At 43.6% G+C, this 24,115-nt stretch overlaps 1 protein-coding gene across 3 annotated transcripts in view; it reads left to right on the top strand.

The window, feature by feature from the left end:
- Positions 1 to 24,115, top strand: part of Nmt1 (N-myristoyltransferase 1) — a 29,538-nt gene that overhangs the window by 5,013 nt on the left and 410 nt on the right. Inside the window, exons 2-12 of one of the 3 annotated variants that reach the window (XM_048790044.1) lie at positions 3,747 to 3,993; positions 8,701 to 8,809; positions 11,349 to 11,493; positions 13,393 to 13,511; positions 15,103 to 15,194; positions 16,305 to 16,421; positions 17,141 to 17,311; positions 18,515 to 18,623; positions 21,136 to 21,306; positions 21,824 to 21,991; positions 23,323 to 23,460. In XM_048790044.1, the coding sequence (XP_048646001.1) occupies positions 11,349 to 11,493; positions 13,393 to 13,511; positions 15,103 to 15,194; positions 16,305 to 16,421; positions 17,141 to 17,311; positions 18,515 to 18,623; positions 21,136 to 21,306; positions 21,824 to 21,991; positions 23,323 to 23,460 (1,230 nt within the window). In that variant the 5' untranslated portion in view covers positions 3,747 to 3,993; positions 8,701 to 8,809. The remainder of the gene's footprint in view (positions 1 to 3,746; positions 3,994 to 8,700; positions 8,810 to 11,348; positions 11,494 to 13,392; positions 13,512 to 15,102; positions 15,195 to 16,304; positions 16,422 to 17,140; positions 17,312 to 18,514; positions 18,624 to 21,135; positions 21,307 to 21,823; positions 21,992 to 23,322; positions 23,461 to 24,115) is intronic. The other 2 variants (XM_015495563.2, XM_048790051.1) reach the window with 2 other exon arrangements.

The raw sequence follows: 24,115 nt of genomic DNA, 5'->3' as shown, positions 1-24,115 counted from the left end.
TTTGAGACAGGGTCTCCTTGAGTTGCTGGGTACTTCACTTAATTGCTGAGGCTGGCCTTGAACTTGCAATTCCCCTGCCTCAGCCTCCCAAATCACTGGGATTACAGCCTTGTACCACCATGCACGCCTTGAGCAGTGGATTTTAACAAATATAAAGTTTTAGAACAAGAAAGAATTAGACTATTTTGTTTTTAGAATCCTTTTGGAATTTATTTTATAATATCATCAGTAATAATTAAGATGCTGGTAAGGAAAGGGTCAAGAGCTCTTTGATAAGGGATGTCTCTTCTCCATCCTACTCTTCTCCCTGGGGCAGGGTGACATGGATTCTCATAAGTTTTTTTTTTTTTCATTTCCTTATCATAAGATATTGTTGCCCATGAAGAAACTTAAGAAGAAAGAATGGGCTTTTGAAAATAAATTCCATAAAGCTATGTTTACTTGCTTTTCTTTTTTTCTTCAGATTCTCCAAAAGTAGTTCTGTCCATGTTTACTTGATGACTAATAACTGCATCCAGCTCTTGGAAAGAAGAAATCTTTTTAGTCCTTTTTTCTTCATTTCTCCCTTCAGCTTTTGTTTTTTCAAAACTAGATCAAAGCAGAAGTGAAAAGAGAAACCTCATCACTGATATCAAATAAGTGTTCTAATTTTGTTCCCCAATTAAGTGGCAATTAAAAAAGAAACTAATCAAGAACTGCTTCAAAGAGAAGAGACTGGAAAGCAGAAGAAATGAAAAGTAAATGAGAGCCTATTTCAGGGAGACTGCTGCTCGTGGCAAACTAGTTTTGCTGATTTTTCACATTGCTTAACTAATGTGCTCACTCCAAAGTTTTCTGGCTTTACTAAGTTGGCAGTTAACTCTTTCCCTATGGAGTCCAGAGATTTTGTAATTTTAAGAGGATGCTTCTTTAGCTCTTTCTCTTTGATTTTTATCTGAAATCTATTCTTTCAGCCTCTTTTTTTGATTCCTCAAAGGTGTCCTTGGGATTGTTGCATTTAATACATCCAAAGTATGGCATCCTGTGTTAAGAGAACCTAAAATAAAACCAAATTAAACTTCTTTGACAAGGTCGGTACTTGCTTCAAATATTTCTCTAGTGCTGCTGCTGACTGGGAGTAGCTGAGGGTTCGCTATGCTGGTGTTTGTGTGTATGATACTGGGGATGGAACCCAGGGATGCTCTACCACTGAGCTATACCCCCAGCCCTTTTTATTTATTTTTTTACTTTGAGACAGAGTTTTGCCATGTTTCTGAGGCTGGCCTCTAACTTGATCCTCCTGCCTCAGCTTCTGAGTCCCTGGACTATAGGTATGCACCATTGCATCCAGCTCACTATGGTTAAATGTCCATTAAATGTTACCTATTGCCATTACTGCTTTGTGTTGGACATTGCTGAGCCTTTTACATGCATGGATCAATGATTAGTTTTTATTGTGAGGCTTGGAATTTATATCTCACCTTTCTTTTTCTTTGTTTCTTTTTTTGGTGGCACTGAGGATTGAATCTTTGCATATGCTAGGCAAGGGTTCTACCACTGAGCTATACCTTCAGGCGTCTATCTCTCCCTCTGACATCTTAGAGGATCCATTCTAAATTCCCTGGATTCCTTTTCTCTGCTAAGTTGACTTTTGGATCTGTTCAGCAGCCTGTGGGCTTTTCCAAATTAGGGAGCCAAGTGATCAGAGAGATAGTTGGCCCTTTTAAATTCTGCTTGATAGACCAGTATGTTCTTCAGAGGTCATGCTAGTATGTGAAATTGCCTTGACGGGAATTGGCTAGTTCACCCTCAGAACTTTCAGGGATAATAGAGGGTGGAAGCAATCTTTTTTTTGGGGGGTGGTGGTGCTGGGGATTGAACCCAGGGTTGTACATGTGAGGCAAGCACTCTACTGACTGAGCTATACCCCGTCCCCGGCAGCAGTCTTTTTAAATTCCTGATCATAAGCTGCTGTTTACAGGTGGTCTAGGGTACCTCTGTGGCAATACTAAAGTGTGTTTATTTTTTCCATAATTTAAGGCTCAGAAGTGCATTTTTTTTTAAAGAGAGAGAGAGAGAATTTTTTAATATTTATTTTTTAGTTATTGGCGGACACAACATCTTTGTATGTGGTGCTGAGGATCGAACCTGGGACGCACGCATGCCAGGCGAGCACGCTACCGCTTGAGCCACATCCCCAGCCCCAACAAGTGCATTTTTTTTTTTTTTAATCTAAATAACTAATTGGTAGTAATGTATAGAGTTTGGGGTATTACATTGTGATCCTGCAGCCACAGCAATAGAGTGTAGGCAGCTGATATTGATTCATACCATTTGGTTTCCTCCCTTCATCTGCCTCTCTTTGGGTTTTCTGAATACTAATAGGATTGCTGGTTAATATATTATACTGATTTGCAATTGGATCTTTTGATGTCTAAAAGAAGTAGAGGTTAAAATTTATTTTAGCAAGTTTCTCTGGAAATTTAGATCTTTTTAAAAATATTTTTATGTATATTTTTTAGTTGTAGATGAACACACAGTATCTTTATTTATTTTTATGTGGTGCTGAGGATTGAACTCAGTGCCTCACGCATGTGAGGCAAGTGCTTTTCCACTGAGCTACAGCCTCAGCCCTGGAAATTTAGACTTTTAAATTATGTTATTTAATTATTTATTTTGATGCTAGGGATTAAATCCAGGGGTATTGTACCACATAGAGTGTCCCAGTCTGTTTTATTTATTTATTTTTTTAAGACAGGGTCTCATTAAGTTACTGAAGCTGGCCTTGAACTTGCAATCCCCTTTCTGAGTCTCCCAAATCATGGCGCCTGATTAACTTGTATCCATTAGAGATAGAAAATAAGTAAGCATCTGGTTATGGTGGTGTATGCCTGTAATCCCAGCTATTCTGGAGATTGAGGCAAGAGAATTGAAAGTTCAAGGCCCACCTGGGCAATTTAGCTAGACCCTGTCTTAAAAAATAGAAAAGGCTGGGGATGTGACTCAACAGTAGAGGACCCCTGGGTTCAATCCCCTGTACCGCACAAAAAAAGAAAAGAAAAATATAAGTAACCAAAAGTTCTGAATTTTATTTATTGGACTTCTTTTGATCTCATAAACCTGTGTCATCTCTGTGTAAGATATCAACACCTTTTGAAATAGAGTGGTGCTTCTTTTGTAGGAATAAGATCCTAAGAAATCTGATAATTTAAAATCTCAAGCAGCTCGCAAGAGCACACATTTCCACTGCTTTTTGACAGTGTTAACACAGCTGTCCTATAGAACCAATACTAAAGATGTTTTGCTGACCTCTTTTGGACTAAAGCTTTTCAGAGTTTTATTTTAGCCCAGAGTTTTATATTATTCCCAGAAAGCATCCATCAGGCATATAATTGTTGAACCCTTAGCTGTGTGATTATTAAAGTATTAAATTATTTAGGATATCATAATTTTAAAATAGACAAATCAGTGAGAAATGGAGGAGTAAGAAACAACTTTCTGCATAAAACATGTCCTGCTATTCTAGTCACCTCTAATACCTGCTCCTCTCATATGTCAAAGCTTTGTTCTAGGGCCTTGAGTGATAAAACAATATTCTTTTGTCTTTGGTAGCTTCTAGGATAAATCCTTATAGTGAACAAGACCCTTGCATTTGAAGAGTGATGGCTCCAAACTTTTAGAAATTGATGGCTTATCCTAGGGTGCTTACTGATTGGTTAGTTATGACCCGTTTACCTCACCTTGGTTTCCTTGTCTTTAAACAACAGGTTAAATCAAATGGCTCTGAGATTCCTTTGGGCCCTGGAGGCTTAGCTCACGTGTCCCCATGAAAAAAGCTTTCAGTTTCAAGGAATGCACATTTGGGTGGATTTTGTCATCTCTTAAGATTCAGAGGAGGCCCATGTTATGCACCCTTGGTGTTGTCTGGAAGTTCTCTGCTCCTTCTGTTCATCTGTCCGCTTGCTCCTCCCTCCCACCCACCTACACACCCGGCACTTTATTCTATTTCTAGAAGTAAGTACCGGGGTTCATTTTCCACCTCCTCCTCCAGCCCTGATTTTATACAAGAGTGTCCACAGTATTTCTTATTCTTATGTGTTTGAACTTAAGTTTTAAAATACTTTTATTTATTTTTATGTAGTGCTGAGGATCAAACCTACTGCTTTCACATGCTAGGTGAACGCTCTACCATTGAGCTACAACCGCAGCCCTGAACTTAATTTTTTTAACAGTTGGTGATCAGTTTATTAAAATAGTTGATTTAGGCATCTGCAGTGGTGACTTCAGCTTGGCTCAGTACCTATAGTTGTAATCTATTTAATAATCTAAGAAGGACTGTGCAAGCTAGTGAGTCACTAGTGAATTCTCATCTGAAATCAATCCTGTGTCTTAGACTCTTCACCACAAGGTGTTTCTCTTTTAGTGATTCTCAAAAGTCTTGGTACACATGCCCATGGATCTTTTCACCTTGAGACTTCTTTTGCACCTCTGATAGGTCTTCTCTAGAGACTGCACCTTGCAGCTTGTAAGGGTAATTCTAATTCGTTAAAACACCGCCTCTTTGGTATATCTACCAGTGTAGATTTTTGAGTTACCTTTAAAAGCTGTGGCTAGCTGTATGTGGTGGCGTAGTGGCTCAGGAGACTGAGGCAGGAGGATTGCAAGTTCAAAGTCAGTCTCAACAACTTAGTAAGGCCCTAAGCAATTTAGGGAGACTCGAAATAAAAAATAAAATGGGCTGGGATGTGGCTCAGTGGTTAAGAGCCCCTGAATTCAATCCCAGGTACCAAAAATTTAAAAATTTTTAAAAAATAAAAGCTGCAGCTGTGGTGTGACTTCCTGTCTTGTTCCTCAGACTAGAGAGAACAGCAGTGAGTCAGGAGCAGGAGCAGGCGGAACAGAGCTCTCTTCCACCCACAACTGCAATGTCCTCAGAAAGCTTAAACTTAAAACTTCAGGCCTTGGTGACATTTCTGCCTGTGCAGTGGCACAAGCCTATAATCCCAGTGGCTTGGGAGGATGAGACAGGAGGATTGTGAATTCAAAGCCAGCCTCAGCAATGGCAAGGTGCTTAGCAATTCAGTGAGACTCTGTTTCTAAATAAAATACAAAATAGGGCCAGGAATGTGTCTCTGTGGTCAAGTGTCCCTGGTACCAAAAAAAAAAAAGACATTTCTCTTCTTTTTTCTGCAGTCCTCTTGTCTTACTCTCCTGAGTTCCTGAGACTACTGGGCTGTATCACTGAACCTGGTTTCCAGTCCCTTTAAAAATGATGAAAAGCTGGGTACACTGATGACCCTGTAGTTCCAGCACTTTGGAAGCTGAGGTGGGAGGATCAGTTGAGCCCAGGAATTGGAGACCAGCCTGGACAATGTAGTGACACTCCATGTTAAAAAAAAAAAAAAAAAAGCCGAATTCTTGGAGAAGGAGTAGCTGGCTTCTCTGGGATCCTGTGGTTTGAATTTCTCCAAATCCAAATTGAGGTCATTCTTCTGTGAACTTGGCTTCCAAAAGATGCATCCTTTTAAAATTTTTTATGGTACTGGGGATTGAGCCCAGGGGCATTTGGCCACTGAGTTACATCCCCAGCCTTATTTTGTATTTTATTTAGAGAGAGCGTCTCACTGAGTTGCTTAGTGCCTCGCTATTGCTGAGGCTGGCTTTGAACTTGCAATCCTCCTGCCTCATCCTCCTGATCCACTGGGATTACAGGCATGCACAACCTCTCCTAGCCTTAATATGCTTCTTAAAGTCCTAGTTTCAAAGCCTTTGAGCTTGGTTTCTTATGAATAATTAAAATGACTATAATTTGAAAGCTAACCATAGTGGTTGGGGACCTTGACTGGTGAGTTTTTTATGTGACCTCATAATTGTGGTTCAATACCTGGTCTCTCAATGAAGATGACTCATTTAAAAAGGCAGACTTCCCTTTGTTGAACTGTCTGCATGCTTAATAAACAAGTTGAAATGTGATTGTTGCTCAGTAACTGTATGTGCACATTTAAGCCAGTGCAAGGAAAATGGAATTAGCTTGGGTTTTAGTTTGGGTCTTAAGAGTTTGCCAGGCAGTAGTACTGGTGATGCATGAAACAAAACAAAAGTGCACCCCAGGATCCTTGCATAAAGATGGGATCCATGGGGTTGGGGCTGTAGCTCAGTGGTAGAGTGCTTGCCTCGCAAGTGTGAACACTGGGTTGCATCCTCAGCACCACATAAAAATAAATAAAGATATTGTGTCCATCTACAACTAAAAAATATTTTTTAAAAAATGAGGTCCATGACATGACCACTGCACAGAAGTATATCCAATGAATAACCAAGAACAAAGGCATGAAAAAGTGATTTTAAAAGTGATTTTCTGCATTTGTAAAGACTTCTGAAATTGGGAAGAACTCATATCTTCTATTTCCCTCATGTAAAATCTTGTTTAATAAATATCTGATTGGTTAATATGCAGCACTTCTTTACCATAGAATTTAAAAATGGTTGTTAGGGTGATTTATGTGCAAATTCATGTGCAAATAATTCATTCCATAAACTGATATAAAGACTAGTAAGTTGTATCTAACAGTGGTGGGATATTTCACTGTCTCCTAACATCAATGGTGTGTATGTGTGTATGTGTGTGTGTTCTTGGATGGAAGGTAGGACTTTGTGCATGGTAGGCCAGCAGTCTGCCACTGAGCTGTATTCCTGCCTTCTTTTCTTTTCTACCTGACACCCCCGCCACACACTTTTTTTTTTTTTTTTGAAGTACTAAGGATTGAACCTAGGGGCACTCTACAACTGAGCTACATTCCCAGCAATTTGGGGTGAGGGTAGGGTCTTATGGGAAAGGGTACAAGGTCCTAGGTTCAATCCCCATAAGTTAACCTAGGCTGGCTTTGAACTTGGCAATCCTTTTGCCCCAGCTTCCCAAAGTGCTGTAATTACAGGTTTTTGCCACCATACCAGTCACTAGCCCTTTTTATTTTTGAGACAGGGTGTACCATAAGATGCTGTGGCTGGCCTAAAACTTGTAAACCTCCTGCCTCATCCTCCCAAGTAGCGGGGGGATTATTGGTATGAGCCATCATGCCTGGCCATCAACTGGCTTTTAAACCATATAATATAGTCCACTTAGTCCTGGGACTGAAGTGAGAATATCTCTGGTATAAGAAGACCACATAGTTGTGATAGGCCACAATTGGTCCTGTGTGTGACTAAAAAAAAAATTTGAGTAATTAAGAGGAAAAAGTAATTTCAGGCTGTGAATGACGATGGTTCCCGTTCTTTGCCCTGGGCTTAGGGGTTTTGCTGAGCATCTGGTTTTAAGGATTCACCTTATTCCTTCTCTGAATGTTCTGGGTCTTTCTTCTGTGTCTCATTAATAGAATACTCATCAGGTGCACTTACTACTTATCAGGTGCACTTACGCCTGGACTTTATGACCTTACTCTTGGACCAAGTGAACCTCCGGTCTTTACTGTTCCTGACTTCACAATCTTTTCTCATCACTCTAAATTCTATATGCCAAGAAAAGGAAGAGATAATTTTAAAGACATTCTACAAAAGCAGATGGCAAGGGCTGGTAGAGCCCTTGCCTCTCATGTGCCAAGCCCTGGGTTCAATCCCCAGCACAACAAACAAAAAGGAAGTGGCAGGGCATGGTTACAGATTTCCTTCTCTATAAAACAGAACAAGAGTGCAGCCCGTGATCCTTACACACACACATGCAGTAGCACTTACTATTAGTTGACATTAATTTTCAAATAACACTAAGGCATTTTTTTGAGACTCTGAAGTCATCCTGAATTATAAATGGTATTTACCTTAATGTTAATGGAAAATGTATTTTATAATGTTTAAATTCTTTGACAGTTGATTATCATGAATGTATAGATATTCACTGAGGTATATTCCCTGCCCTAATTTTCACTTTTGAATGTGGCTAAAAAATGTTCTTGCTGCATCTTGCTGAGGGAAAGTAGCATAAGGGCATCCCCTTTACCACATTCATAAACATACACGTTGGATGTGATCTCTCCATGGAAGGAGAAGCTGGGTATTGCTGCTATTGCTTAATTTTCTTAAGATTCCTAATGCCAGGGTTTGTCAATTGTCACTCTGTAAGCCATTAGATTCTGTCCTCAAGCCTGCAGGCCTGATTTAGGCATTTCTCCTGACTATTTTGGACACAGATTGCTACAATGTTAAACTGCCTTTTTTCCTCATCCCTTTCTCTCTTTTCCATGCTGCCTTGTGCTTTAGGTCCAGTTGGAGAAGCTTAATGCATTTGGGGAAGAAAAGCGAAGAATTCCAAAAAGACTTCGACTGCCTTTTTTCAGTCTTCCTTTTAAATTCAGGACCCCAAGGAAGCTGTAGTAGTGTGAATACTCCATTGACAATTATTATTTGCCTTTGGTACCATCAGCCTGGCAATCTAAGGAAAGTAAACACATAAAATAAAAGCAAAATGGAAAATGGCCTTTGAAACAAATAGGGCATGCCTCACACAGTGCCTCCTCCCTGGGAGGCTGAGGATTGGGAGTGGGAAGGAGAGCTGTGCTTGCCAGTGTCCTCCAAATGCCCCTTCTGGGAGCTGGATTCTCCAGGCTGCTTTTGAAGCCAACAGGCTTGATTAAGGAAGGTCTGTTCCACAGAAAGCCCTTTGTCAGTGTAGCTCAAAACAGATGATAATTTTTTTTAAAACCCTGCATCAGTGTTTACTTTGTCTCGTAGTGGTTTGAGTCCAGCCAATGACACTGGAGCCAAAAAGAAGAAAAAGAAACAAAAGAAGAAGAAAGAAAAAGGCAGTGAGACAGATTCAACCCAGGATCAGCCTGTGAAGGTAACAAGGAGACTCTGTTTTCTTGTGACAGGCCATTTTTCAGATGAGAGTGTTTTGAGGTAAATGTAGAGGAACAACTTACTGACAGTCTCTACCTGTATTACTTTAAGAAGCAAGAATTGGATCCCAGTGCTGTCCTCTGCTGCCCTACACCTAGGTGATGAAACGGTTCTCAGTTTCTTAAAACACAGAGCAGGTTAGACACTGACTTCTAAATGTGGTGCCCATCAGAACTTAACAGGTGCATACTCCAAGTGTGCTGACCCAGGTACTGTGGAATAATGACTCTGTGATGGGCCTGTTGCCTAGAGCAGTGGTGTTTAGCCCTTTCTGTCTTAGGTCTCCACCACTGTAAGAATAAAAGCCCTTTTCTTAAGGCAGACTTTTATTTATTTGCAAGCCTTCTCACAGGTAGTCATTGTCTTATAAACCAGGAGTCCTGCAGAGTTTTTTCTGAGCTTCACTGTTGAAAACAGTGGCCTAGAGTATAAAACCTAAGACTGACACACTGGCATGAAACTCAGAGAGATGGGAAAGGATAGTTTTAAACAGTATTAACAAAGAAACCCTTTTATTTCAGGTAAATGTATTCTTCAAAAGTAGGTCTGGGGGGACAACTCAAGAAATATCGACAATGGGCTGGGGTTGTAGCTCAGTGGTAGAGTGCTTGCCTCACATGTGTGAAGCACTGGGTTCAGTTCTCAGCACTGCGTATAAATAAATGAATAAAATAAAGGTCCTTCAACACTAAAAAATATTTAAAAAAAAAAGAAAGAAAGAAATATCCACAAGTGCCCTTTTAGAATTGCCTTAGAAACAGTATACAAGCTCAGAAGAAATCCAGTCTCATTTCCAGTATATCTGTACTTTGCTTTATGCTTCAAATATTATGCTTCAACTTGAATCTTTCATCTTAAGAAGACATGGCTTCTAGTAATTTTTGACTATTTCTAATGTCAAACCCACTGTGGAGGGATGGATTGTAGCTTAGTGGTGGAGCACTTGCCTAGAATGTGTGAGGCACTGGGTTTGATTCTCAGTATCACATATAAATAAATAAATTAAAGTCCATGACAACTAAAAAAAGTATATTAAAAAAAAAATCCACGGGGGCTGGGGATGTGGCTCAAGCGGTAGCGCGCTCGCCTGGCATGCGTGCGGCCCGGGTTCGATCCTCAGCACCACATACAAACAAAGATGTTGTGTCCGCCGAAAAACTAAAAAATAAATATTAAAATTCTCTCTCTCTCTCCCTCTCTCTCACTCTCTCTTTAAAAAAAAAAAAAAAAAAATCCACCATGGGGGGCGGGACATCATTGTTGACCACCATGTTCACTAGGATTTTGCCATGAACCTCATTTAAATTAACCCCAAACCTTCATCATCCTTACAAGGGAAGTAGGAATCTTCCCATTTCAGACATGAGAGAAGTGACTCATCCCAGTCTTTCACTCAGGAATTCTCTAGTCCAAGCCTATGCTTTAGTTTAGGGATGTTTATCTCTCTGGGAGTGGGTGTTTGGGTGACTGCATGAATATTTAAGTTCAAGTCTATATTAAAGTAGTTCACCTAGCTGGGTCCAGTGGTTAAATGCCTGTAATCCCATCTGCTCAGGAGGCTGAGGTGGAGGATCACAAATTGGGGACCAGCCTCTGCAATTTAGTGTCTCAAAATATAAAGGACTGAGGATGTTGGCTGTACAGTTGATCGACCCTGGGTTTAATCCCCAATGGAAGTGCCAAGCATGGTGGTACACACCTGTAATCCCAGCGACCCAGGAGGCTGAGGCTGGAGGATCACGCGTCAAAAGCCAGCCTCAGCAATTTAACAAGGCCCTAAGCAACTTAGTGAGACCTTATCTCTAAATAAAATATAAAAAGGGCTGGGCATGTTGCTCAGTGGTTAAGTATCCCAGAGTTCAATCCCCAGTACGGAGGAGGGGGAAAGAAAGAATGAACATTTGGTTAATCTATTGTCTTCATCTAAAGATCTTTTTTGGGGGAGAGATGTTCGAGATTGAATCAAGGGTCTTATCCCTGCTAAGCACACATCCTAACATTAAGCTTTACCCTGCTGTAAGACATAGTTTTAAGAGAACATTTTGTAGAATAATATATAATTCAAATTTGGTTTTTGAAAAGGATGTGTGTGTTTGGAACTTGCATGCAAAAAGTCTGGAATTAGTATCTTCTTACCTCAGGATGATTGTTGTTCAAAATTATATTTGAAGGATGGGATCGTTGGATTTTTACCTTTTATATGTCTTACACACCTTTGTATTGTTTAAAATTTTTCACTGAACATGTAGTACATTTGCCATCAAACAATTCAAGACTTAGAAGGGGAGACACCGTAGGCAGCACCTCTTAGTTCATCATCAGCCACTCTTTCTCCAGTTGAACAATATTTTGACCTCTGGATTTAGGACAGAGGAACCACCCCTTTCTTTGAGTTGTACCACCTAACTCTTGAATCATAATAAATCAGAAGTCTTATTAACACAATAGGTCTTTTCTCTCTCAAACTGTGTCTTTCCCAGATGAACTCTTTGCCAGCAGAGAGGATCCAGGAAATACAGAAGGCCATTGAACTGTTCTCAGTGGGTCAAGGACCTGCCAAAACCATGGAGGAGGCCAGCAAGCGAAGCTACCAGTTTTGGGATACACAGCCTGTCCCTAAATTAGGTATGTGTGTGCTTTCTTTCCCAGGTGAGGGTGAGGAATGTGTCCTAGCTGTGTTCCATGCTGAATTTGTGAGGGAGGGCAATATAGTCCTGGAATTCCTTGGTGGTTATTTTTTGAGTCATTTTTTTAAAAGGAGTATAGAAATTATTGTTCAAAGAACTTATCGTTTCACAGCAGCACACGCTGAGAAATATAATAATTCTTTTAGTCCATCATCATCCAGTATAAATCTACAAAGAAAAGCAGTGTATTGGCACATGATGAGTTGGGGATGTCTGCCCATGGGTAGTTTTGTGAGCTATTGTCTTATTCGTCTGGGCAAATGTGTAGTCCCAGAATGGAGAGTCTCCCCCCTCCTCCTCTTTTTCTTGTTGATGCACACTTACTTAATGTGACATTTTACTTAGCAGTGGTGGGTTAGCTTCTGTAATACTATATTTAAGTTTTATCAGCACCTCAGCAGTCATTTAAAAAGCTGTTATGAAGGCAAGCACAGTGTCACATACCTGTCATACCAGTGATTCGGGAAGGCTAACGCAGGAGGATCACAAGTTTGAGGCCAGCCTGGGCAGCTCAGCAAGACTCAGTCTCAAAAAGTTTTTGAAAGGGCTGGGGATAAAGCTTGGTGATAGAGTACCCCTGGGTTCAATGCCCAGTATCATCAAAAAAAAAAAAAAGTAAGTCACATTCTAACACTAAATGAAAGTGACCATCAGTTTGTATATGTTACCACTGCCCTCCAGAAACACTGTGAGACTTGACAGTACATTCTTTGAAGAGGGGGTGAGCAGGGCCAGCCAAAGATTAAGAGGGAAGAAATGTGGCTGGACCCTAGGAGATTCAGCTGCTGAGGTAGGGAACATACATACAGGTGCTTCTCAACTTAACGATGGATTATATCCAAATAAATCTATTATAAGCTAAAGGTATCATGAGTCAAAAATATACTGAATACACTTAACCTAACATCACAGCTTACACAGCTGGTTTATCAATAGATAGATGGAGGCTTACCATTCAAACACTGTGTAGTTTTTGTTGGTATTGTCAGTTGACAAGCATTTAATGAGTGTTCTTTATAAAATGCAGATCTGAAGATGTCACCCTAACCTCACCCCTCCTCTGGTACCCCTTTAAAAGCCCATTAAGAAAATCTCAGGGCCCTAAGGATAAAGTCCAGCCCCTGGAGTATGGGTCTTCCATGACTGGCCCTGCTTTCTTCTCCAGCCTCATCTAATTCTAGTCCCTCTCCTTGATCTCCAGGCCCCCCACCCCAACTCCCCATAGAGGAGGGACAACTGGCCAGGGTGGAGATGTGTCAGAGGCTGACTTCCTGGCAGCACTGTGCATGTTCAGTGATTCAGCCCAAAGGCACTTGTAGGATCTGACCACCGAGGGCCTGAGTTGGCAACAGCAGATAACTGGCCCACAGTGCTGCAAGCCATGGGTGGCAGGGCCAGAATTGAGCCTGGCGCCTAAAAGCTATCATCTGGCTTTAGGAACGGGCCCAGTCCTTTGCTGTTGACACAAAGGCAGCCTTGTTGCAACGCCTTACAAATCAACTCAGTACTCTTTTCACCAACCAGGAGGCAGGAAGCCAGATTAGTAAAAGATAAATGTTTGTCATCCAGGAACCCAAGGGAGATTTAAAAGGATTTCCAAAAATGAGCCACCTTAGATCCCAGTAATTATTTTGCCCTTCATTGGCCTTCAATTAAAGGCCAAGGGTAGCTGGAGGGGTGTGTTCAGTTGCCAAGCACAGAATGTTCTTCAGATGTAGGGCTCCTAGGGAGAAGAGGAATTTGCTGTGGTCACTTTTTGAGCTGAGCCCCTCCCTCACCTTCCGCTAAAGCCCACCCCCATAGGAGCAGAGGGCAAGGCTCATGACTGTTCTTCCAGGTGAAGTGGTGAACACCCATGGTCCTGTGGAACCTGACAAAGACAACATCCGCCAGGAGCCCTATACCTTGCCCCAGGGCTTCACCTGGGATGCCTTGGACCTGGGGGACCGTGGTGTGGTGAGTAGACCCGGGACCTGTGGGTAGGACAGTGATTATTCAGGCTTTCCTGGAGACTCTTGGGAACTGAGCCAAGGAGGGCTGAATAGAACCTTATCTCTTGTTTCCTAGGGCCTACCTAAGACTCCACATAAATAACACTTAGCATTTCTCACAAGTTGAAAGTTACCCTCTATGGTTCCCCAATGTCCTTTTTCTTTCTCTCTCTTTGTTTTTTGTTCATTCATTTCATTGTCTTATTCTTGTCTGTCTCTTTACTGATGACCTGGGGCTGCTGCCTGAAGAACTCTCCTTCCCTTTTCACCAGAGCTTCTCTCTCTCTTTTTTTTTTTAATTTACTTTTTATTATGTGTATGATTATATTCTTTATTTTACTTTATTTATTTTTTTAATTTGTTCTAATTATATGTGACAGTAGAATGCATTTTGACACATTGTACACAGATGGAGCATAGCTTCTTATTGCTTTAGCTGAAAATGGTGCAGTCACACCAGTAGTGTAATCATACATGTATATAGGGTAATAATGTCTGTCTCATTTTACTGTCCTTCCCATCCCACAGCCCCACCCCACCCCTCACTGCCCTCTGCACAATCCAAAGTTTCTTTATTCTTCCTTTTTTGACATGAGGAATTCTGTTTCCTCTGTAAAGAGAATGATGAAAATATATAAACAGATTTTTCTTCTTTTTTTTTTTTTTAAAGACAGGGTCTTACATTTTTATCTGTGTGTGGTGGTGTACACCTATAATCTTAGCAACTCAGGAGGCTGAGGCAGGAAGATCCCAAGTGCAAGGTCATCCTGGGCAACATAACCAAACCCTGTCTCAAAAAGGGATAGGGATATAACTCAGTGGTAGGGCACCCATAAGTTTAATCCTCAGTGCCACACAAAGAGAGAGAGAAACAAAGACAGGGTCTTGCTCTATTGCTCAGGCTGAAGGTACAGTGGCTATTCGCAGGCATAGTCCCACTGCTGACACCTAATGTGGACACCCAGTCAGCATAGCACACTATAGCCTCCAGCTCCTGAGCCCAGGCTATCCTCCTGCATTAGCCTCCCAAGCAGCTGGAACTATAGGCAGCTCCATTGTGACCAATCATGAACAGAATTTTTTTATAGCAAATTTGGGGCAACAGATAGAGACAGCAGCTGCTCAAGGCAGAAAAAAAAAAAAGGTCAGAGGTATTTGATTGGGCACCATACATGGTAAAAAAAATTGGCAGTAACTTTCCTGGGAGTAATTCCTTAACCAACCCTGAGAATCATCTCTCCATAACATTTTCACAAAGGTAAAGACCAATGGCTCCCCATTGTTGATAGATCAGAATGATGGAACAGTCATTTGATTAGATAACATTCTTGTCTGCCACTCTGTGTACTTAACTGTATGACTCCACACTTCAGTGATTCAGTTTCCCCTTACAACTTGTTCCAAAAGAGTCCCTGCCATGCCTGGGGTGAAAAGGATTTGTGAGATGAGAGGTTTCCGGTAGTTTTATGCATCCTTCTGTGTAGCTTTGAGCCACACACTATTGGAGTTGTCCACCTGGCATCATACCTTGCAGTGAGCTCCTTATTTCTCTACAGCTGAAAGAACTATATACTCTGCTGAATGAGAACTATGTGGAAGATGATGACAACATGTTCCGATTTGATTATTCCCCAGAGTTTCTTTTGTGGTGAGTTGTAAGGGCTTTCTTATGATTTTTTTTTTTCTTTTTTAATTTTAAGCAATAGTAATATTTCTTGTGGCTCTAGAGGCCGAGAAGTCCAAGATCAAGGCATCAACATGTTTGGTGTCTAGTGAAGGTCTGGTCTCTGTTCCAGAATCTCTTACAGTTCTCAAAGGCAAAGCAGAGAACAGAACAATCACAGTGCACCCTGCCAAGAACTAACTTTTGAGTGGCAAATTACTGTGTTTTTCTTAAGTTCCTGATTTCAAAGGAGACTTGCTTTCAATGGAGCTTAGAATTGAAACCTAATTTAAGATTGAAGGCTGGGGTTGTAGCTCAGTGGTCAAGGCTTACCTACCTCACAGGTGTGAGGCATTGGGTTCAATCCTCAGCACCACATAAAAATAAAAATAAAGATATTGTGTCCATCTACAACTAAAAAAAAAAAAAAGATTGACTGGGTGAGGTAGATTTTTGTAGAATAAAAGATAATCTGCTGAATGATTACTTTAGGCAAGAAGAGAAGGGTGGATGAGACCTACTAAGATTTTTTTTTTTTTTTTAAAGGATGGTCATTTTCTATCCAGTTTCTGAGCATGCTCAATTGTATAAAAATGGCTTTGCCTGGCTGAGCTGTCTACCTGGCTGACCATGTTCAATATCCAGGAAGATAAATGCACGAGGCTGAACTAGAGAGAGATTGCCTACAAGAGGAGACAAAGGAAAAATGAACAAGACAAAAGAGGAGCAGAGCCCAGAGGGAAAGAGAGAGCTCTAGGGGTACCACAGTCAGCTCCCAACCATGACACTCACTGCCCTCTAAACTGAAGAGGCCAGTCCTCTGATTCAGGCTGTTATAATGAACACAAATCAGGCATGAAATCCTCAGTATGACAGCCTTGGATTGGATGAGTAAGGCCAAGTGGTTTGAGAGTGAGAAGTGGCTATGGCTTGATTCCGTTTGTGTCCTGGAAAGCTTGACCCTAAAAAGAATTCAGCTACTCAACTCTAGGGAGAAAGTAGCACCAGGGTAGAACCAAACATGCTGTGGAGTCCAAATAGCTATCCTGCTTGCCACAGGTAGCACCACAGCCCTAGTTCTTCTCTCTTTTCCAGGGCTCTGCGGCCACCTGGCTGGCTCCCCCAGTGGCACTGCGGGGTTCGAGTGGTCTCAAGTCGGAAACTGGTTGGGTTCATTAGCGCCATCCCAGCAAACATCCACATCTATGACACGTAAGCACCAGAACCCATCCCTACCTGACCCCACCCCTACCATCTTGGTCTGAGTAGGAGGAAGAGAAAGCTACAGTTCTCCCATGAAGGGGAGAACCTAGATACCAGGTATGGAAATTCATTATAGGAACCATGTGTTTTGCTCTGAGTTGTGGCTGGTTCCCTTATCTATGATTTGGGCTGGAAAGGGCCCACCTGCTCCTGCACTCCAGCAGTCAACATGGGGATTTACCTGAACTGCTTCAGAAGTAAACCAAAGCCAGCATGACCCACATTGAGGTGGTCTTTGGAGCCTTCCAACTTTACTTTTTTTGGCACTATCACAACCAGTCTTCTGGCTCACCGACTTGGAGGATTCTTGTGGGAATCAGAACCCTTAAGGTCCTAGAATAGTCTTGACTTCTCTGAGGGGTTCCCTGTGCTGCTTACCTGTGTGGTACAGGTGGAATTTTCCAGGCTGCTTTTGGGGATTCCAAGGGAGATGCTGGTGATGTCTTCTGATAGGGTGTTTGCTTGGCTCCCACTTTCCTTTGGAAGTGGAGTTTATATAGAAACTGATGGAGTTGCGGGAGGGACCCCAGTACTAACCAAGTGAGGGAGGCCGCAGAATACACACCTGTGCTGAAGCCCCCTTCAGGTGTGGTTCCACATGCTTGAAAGAGTTGCCATGACTTTCCCCATTAAAAGCTTTGCTACCTACACCTCCCCTCCTCCTTCAGAGAGAAGAAGATGGTGGAGATCAACTTCCTGTGTGTTCACAAGAAGCTGCGCTCCAAGAGGGTGGCTCCAGTCCTGATCCGAGAGATAACCCGGCGGGTTCACCTGGAAGGCATTTTCCAAGCTGTTTATACTGCCGGGGTAGTGTTGCCAAAGCCTGTTGGCACCTGCAGGTAAAATTCTCTTCTTGCAAGATCCTAGAAATGTGGGTGCCCCAGCTCTAGTTGAGCTTTGTCAGATTCATTTCTGCTCCTTGTGTGTTCCAGGAGTGTCTTAGGGCCCTAGTGTCTGATGTGATGGGGGTTGGGGAATACAGAGGAGTGAGAGGGGAGGTATAGCGATAGCAGACTGGAATGAAGAGTTAGCTGTTCAGCTCCTGCTGGTTACTGCATTTAGAGATGAGGGGAGTCAGTCTGCTGGGAGTTTTTGTTTTGCAGTACTAGGATTGAGCCCAGGTGTGCTCTACCATTGAGCTATGTACCTCAGCGCTTTTTACCTTTTATTTTGAGAGAGGTCTTGCTAAGTTCTTGAGGCTGGCCTTGAGCTTGGAATCTTCCTGCCTCGGCCTTCCAGGTCTCTGGAATTATAGGTGTGTCCCCCTATACCTCGCCATATTTTTGTTTTTGTTTTGTTTTGTACCAAGAGTTGAACCTAGGGACACTTAACCGCTGAGCTACATCACCAGCCCTTTTTCTTTCTTTATTTTAAGATAGGGCCTTGCTAAATTTCTGAGGCTAACTTTGAACTTGTGATCCCTTTGCCTCAGCCTCTTGAGTCGCTGGGATTACAGGTGTGTGCCCCCATGCCCAGCTTTCTTTTTGTTTTTAAGGAAATGGCCAAACCTGGATTTTTAAGGAAAATGTCCTAAAAATTCTTTATTAGTTGGCTCAGTTTTGTTTTGAGTATTGTGTTAGCCAAAGAGAGCTTGTCTGATACCTTGTGATCCAAGGAGAACTCCGCCATAGAAACTTCTTTGAAGTTAACAATGTCTGCCTAAAGAGCTAGAGAAGTGAAAATACCAGATAAAGGTAGATGAGGAAAAAGGAAAAAGGCAAGCATGTGCCAGTTTTCTGGGCATGACTATGAATCTTTTCCATTGACTTGATTCCAGGAATGAGGATTGCTCTCCCCAGACAACTGCTGTTACAAAGGAATGACTTTTGAAATTGAGAAAGAAAAATAGGGAGAAAGAAAAGCTAGGAGGAGCTATGGCCGTTCTGCATCCTCTTGGAGAGGCTGGAACCTGTGCTAGCCCAGCCCACTAGCTGTCTGACTTGTCTCTCACGCCACCTGCTGGCCATCTGGAGGTCACCCTGCTACAGTTCTAATTGCACTGGCCAGAATCCCCTGAGGACAGGACATTTGTGTCCCCACAGGTACTGGCATCGGTCCCTAAACCCACGGAAGCTGATTGAAGTGAAGTTTTCCCACCTGAGCAGAAATATGACCATGCAGCGCACCATGAAGCTCTACCGACTGCCAGAGGCCAGTGGTACCCTGGGGTGGGCAGGGGCAGGAGAGCCTGGCCTTGGCAGGAAAGGAGCTGAGCTGGGGGGCAGCGGGATGGCTCTTCTTATCATAAAAGTGAGCCAGCCTATAGTCTTCAGATTTCCATTATTTCTGGGGTTTATTTTTTTGGTTTTTGTTTTTGCTGCTGGGGATTGAACACAGGGGTGCTTTACCACTAAGGCACATCCACAGGTCTTTTTATTTTTTATTTTGAGATACAGTCTCACTAAGTTGCTTAGGGCCCACTAAGTTGCCCAGGCTGGCCTTGAACTTGTGATTTTCCTGCTTCTGCCTTCTGAGTAGCCGGACTTACAGGCATGTGCCTCTATGCCCAGCTTTAGCAAAGTTTTATTTTAGTTTGATTTTCTCAGTCCTCCTGAGTCTGTGCCTGGATTGGCTTCTGTGCCATGTGCTGATAGGCTTAGAGAACATCTGTCCTGTATAATTTTAGCCTAAATGAAGCATAAATTGATCAGTCTACTTACCGATCCTTCATATTCATTGCACACATTCCAGACCCCAGCTCTTGAGTGTCCTTCCCTCTGCCAAATCAAGTAAAGGAGGGGTGATCTAAGCTTGAGGGAAACCCAGGATTTTTAATTCCAACACCCCCGCCCATATTTGCCACTGAAGGACTGGGCAGCCTATTGCAAGTGAGTTTTCTATCCTGGGTCTGAATAGACCTGGTTTCCCAAAGAAACAAATGTTTCTGCCCTCCAGTTGTGCCTGGCTTCAGGATCCTGAATTCTTGAAACCCCTTCTCTTTCCTCAGAATGCTTCCAATCTGCTGTTAGTCTTCAAAAATTATTGAGTGCCTGTTTCTCAGAGTGCTGCCCACCTGAATTCATCAGCCACCAAATAGTATTGATCATCCTTTCATGGGATTAGTCCACCACTGGATTGGGGTCATTAGTGTCCCCTCTTGAGAGACCACTGTGGTGTAGTTAGACACTGCCAAAAACAGATTTGAGGGCCATAGTAGGTGTCTTCTCCCCCCATTATGGCCGGTGTGCCCCGTGTTCCTGGCAGGCAGAGAGTAGCCAGGAGAATGTCTGGATCTCCCCACTTCACTGCAAGAACCTAGTGTGGCTGTGATTTCGGCTCAGTGAGGTGTCACTGTGGGAGCTGCCATGTAGAATAAGGTCGCTAAGTGTTCCCTAGAGAGATCAGGGCTACAAGCAGTTTTGGAGAGCAGAGGCCCAGAACTGAACTTTTAAAAGCAACTCCTGTCCTGGGAAGCAATTGTGCCACACAGCAATAGGCATATCAACCATAATTCCACCAGTTTTCACTTTGGCTAGACCACATCCTCTGGGGATGGTCTGTCAGCACCAATATTTGCTCCATAGGATCATGTGGTTTCCTTCCACTGAAGCATTTTTCAAAAAAAAGCATCTGTACAGTTGGGTGTGGTGGTACACGCCTGTAATCCCAGTGACTCAGGAGGCTAAGGCAGGAGTATTGCAAGTTTGAGGCCAGCAGCTTAGCAAGGCCTTAAACAACTTAATGAGACCCTCTTTAAAAATAAAAATATAAAGGGCTGGGGATGTAGCTCAGTGGTAAAGCACCTCTGGGTTTAATCTCCAGTATCAAAAAATTTAAAAAATTTTTTAAAGTATAAAAAAAAATTAAAGAAAAAGCATCTATAGGGTGGAATAATAGTTTGAGTTGAAAACCCTGGAGTTGGGTATTTTTTCTTCTGAGTTCATCTTGCAGCAGTGTCCTGCTTATATACTGCTGATGCTATGGCCTCTGAGTGACCAGACCAGGCTGGGCCCTAGGGTCTGTAGGTGATGTGCTTTGTGTCTATAGAAGAGGGACAGTGAGGGTAGTAGGAAGATGGCAGCTGTGGTTCAGTGTGAGGAGGCATGGATGCTCAGAGGAAGGCTTTGTCGAGGCCCTGGAGCAGTACTGTCTTGTTCTAGGGGAGATAATGGAAGAGCCAGCCCCCAGCACATCCAGGGAGCCAACAGAGTTTCTCTCAATCATGTCAATTATGGACATTTTGGGCTGCGTAGTTCCTTGTCATGAGGATTGCTTTGTGCAGTGTAGGATATTTAATGGCATCTCTGACTTCTAGTCCCTAGATGTCAGTAACATCTCAGTCATGACAACCAGAAATGTCACCAGATATTGGGGGCAACATTGCCTGCTTTGAGAACTGCTGGGCTAGATGGACGGAAGGTCTAGCCAGAGGGGCCAGCTGGCCTGGAAGGTGGAAGACTTTATGGGAAGTTTGTCATAGTAGGAGGACAGCCTGGGGCCATGTGGATGACATACTGATGCAACAGCCTCAGCCTGGATGGCAGCCAGGATAAGATGGGAAAGGGCCAGAAGATCCTAAAAGGGCAGGACTTGGACCTGAGTAGAAAGGCCCAGGATGTAAGGGGAGTTGCTGAGAATGACCAAGGAGTCTCTTTTGAGGGGCTGGGTAGACAGAGTCAGGGAGACAGACACATCTGATACCATCTCTTCATCTTCCTTCCAGACTCCCAAGACAGCTGGGCTGCGACCAATGGAAAAAAAGGACATTCCAGTAGTGCACCAGCTCCTCACAAGGTACTTGAAGCAGTTTCACCTCACGCCAGTCATGAGTCAGGAGGAGGTGGAGCACTGGTTCTACCCCCAGGAGAATATCATTGACACTTTCGTGGTGGAGGTGAGTTGGAAGCGGTTCCTAGAGAGGCAGTCCCTTGAAGCAGCCAGGTAGGTTCCCAGGGCCCAAGTTTTGGCACCTGAGGCTTCTTGAACCTTCCATGTTTGGTTCCCTTGAAATACAGGGAATTGTAGGTTGTTGTGCCTACAACCACATCCACCCTGATGACAGAATAGCGCACCAAGCCCCTCTCGGTCAGTTAGAAGAGCCTCTGATTCCTTGCTTGTCCTGCTTAAAGTAGTGCAGTCTCGGGGATGTAGGCCACAAGAAGAGATCCCTGATGATGCCCAACAGGCAAGGAGAGCCAGTAGTTCAGCCCACAGTCCAGCCTGGTTCTGTCCTCACGATCCCTCAGCCAAATGCTTCCTCTCGTGCATATCCTGTTCCATTTTTCACTCATTCAGCTAGAGGGGCAGGGCTGCCTGAAGGTAGTGTGCGTGTAATGGAGAATGTATTGTTTCTGGGCCACGGTGTCACTGTGCATGTATGACACTGCCTCTTTTTATTGTCTTCCCTTCAGAATGCAAATGGTGAGGTAACAGATTTCCTGAGTTTTTATACGCTTCCCTCCACCATCATGAACCATCCAACCCACAAGAGTCTAAAAGCTGCATATTCCTTCTACAACGTCCACACCCAGACCCCTCTTCTAGACCTCATGAGTGATGCCCTTGTTCTAGCCAAAATGGTGAGGAATAGACCAGAGGGTCTTGGGAGATCCTGGGGGGAGGGCAGTGAAACAGTGGTGAGCATAGCTCCCTGGAGCTTGCTGCATCTGGGTTGGGAGGCTTTGAGCCCCTTCACCTTCCTCTTAAGTGGGTACAAGCAGTTTTCAAGATCAAAATTCAAAATTAGGAGGGAATCAGATGTGTCTGAAATGGGGGCACTGAACTCCTATGAGTTTCATTTTTGTAACTGGTGCCAACAAAGACCCTCATTGCCAGCCTGCTCTGGGAGAGTGGGATTCTTCCAGCTTTTCCAGTGTGGGAAGGGCAGAATGGGCTCCTCCTGAGCAGGTGATTGGAACAGCTGATTGGCGAGCTTGGGTAATAGGTAGTCATTGGCTCTCAGTCTTGTGGTACCAGTGCCCTCCTGCACTGAGCCCAGCCCCTACACCAAGAGAGCTTCCAATCAGTGAAATTGGGGAAGTGATTCCTCACCAGCTTAAAGGAGCACTGAGGTATCATACCATCACTGTGTGTACCTGAGCCTGAGAGTCCGATAGCCAGAGAGTAAGGAAGCTGATAGAAGCCAGCTTCCCAGAGTAAAGGGCTCTGAGCTTGGTTTCCAGAGAGGACTGTGGAAATTACTGGAGTGTTTTCGGGGAGTCATAGCAGGAGAAGTGGCCTGGACACTGAGTATGCTGTGAATACTCAGAGGGACAACTGAGTAGAGGCCATATTGAGGGTGCCATTAAGACTGTCTTGGAAAGCACACCTGGAGAGCCAGGCGCTAGCTGTAGTTTGGATCTAACCCAAAAAACAGCCAGAGATTCTGACAGAATCCTATTCTGTGGCTATTTCTAGAACTTTTTTGGAGGTGAGGGGTGGGGAGGTACTGGGGGTTGAACCCAGGGTGCTATATAACCCACTCAGCCATATCCCCAGCCCTTTTTATTTTTATTTTTGTTTTGAGACAGGGCCTCACTAAGTTGCTGAGGCCGGCCTTGAACTTGGGATCCTCCTGCCTCAGCCTCCTGAGTGGCTGGCATTACAGGCAGGCTGTAATTCGCCTAGCTCTAGAACAGTTTGGTTTTTGTTTTTTAATATTTTTAGTTGTAGATGGATACAATACCTTTATTTTGTTTATATAGTTGTGTTTTTTTGTTTTGTTTTGTTTTGTTTTTTAATGTGGTGCTGGGGGTTGAACCCAGTGCCTCATGCACACTAGGCAAGTGCTCTACCACTCAGCCACAACCCCAGCCCTCTAGAACAGTTTTGAGGTGACAGCAGAGTGGGTAGGAAAGTAGGCAGCTTTGCTGTGTCCTCACCTGTTCTCATTTCTCCTGTCACCCTGAAGAAAGGGTTCGACGTGTTCAATGCACTGGATCTCATGGAGAATAAAACGTTCCTGGAGAAGCTCAAGTTTGGCATAGGGGATGGCAACCTGCAGTATTATCTCTACAATTGGAAGTGCCCCAGCATGGGGGCTGAGAAGGTATGTGTGGTGTAGCCACATGTGGACTGCCAATTAGGTAGCTAGTGCGTCCAGCAGGAGTAGGCCCATAAGTCTGAGATGTGGCATCGGTCAGGGTCCTTGTTAGCTAGTTTTTGGGCCCTTGAAACATCTGTTCCTTCTGATAGCCATACCAGCAGATCAGTGTTCCCCTCTCAGTGATTGGTGAGAATGGCAGGGGGCCAGGCCCTAGAGCCTCATTGGATCAGGAGGGTCATCTGTGGTGTCTCTCCCAGCCAGCTGGACCATCTGGCTGGCCAGGGCAGGGTGTTCTGCACCATCCAAGAAAACCATGAAAGTGGAGTTTCCCATGGAGATTAGGGTCTGTTGATTGGCTGTCCTGTCCTGGGCTGCCACCTTGCCCCTCCTTAGCCCTTTGTCCTCTAGTTCCTCTGGGAAGCTCAGGGGCATGGGTATGGTCAGCATTTACAAAACACTGTCCTGTGAGCTGGAGGGAGCCTTTGGCCCAGTGTTCCTCAGGAAACCACATCACTGGAAGGATCTGATAGAAATGGAAGCCTGGTGCTGAGGCTGGGTGAGAGTCCTTGGCTTCGTGTGAGCACTCAAATGGCACAGGCCATGCTCTGTGGCTTCAATGGGCCAGAACTTCGGGACAGTGGGGAGGCAGGAGAGTCCT

This window comes from Marmota marmota, unplaced genomic scaffold, assembly GCF_001458135.2.
Source record: "Marmota marmota marmota unplaced genomic scaffold, marMar, whole genome shotgun sequence".
NCBI classification, from domain to species: Eukaryota; Metazoa; Chordata; class Mammalia; order Rodentia; family Sciuridae; genus Marmota; species Marmota marmota.
The sequence above is the reverse complement of the archived record's forward strand: the minus strand, read 5'-3'. Positions and strand labels throughout refer to the sequence as shown.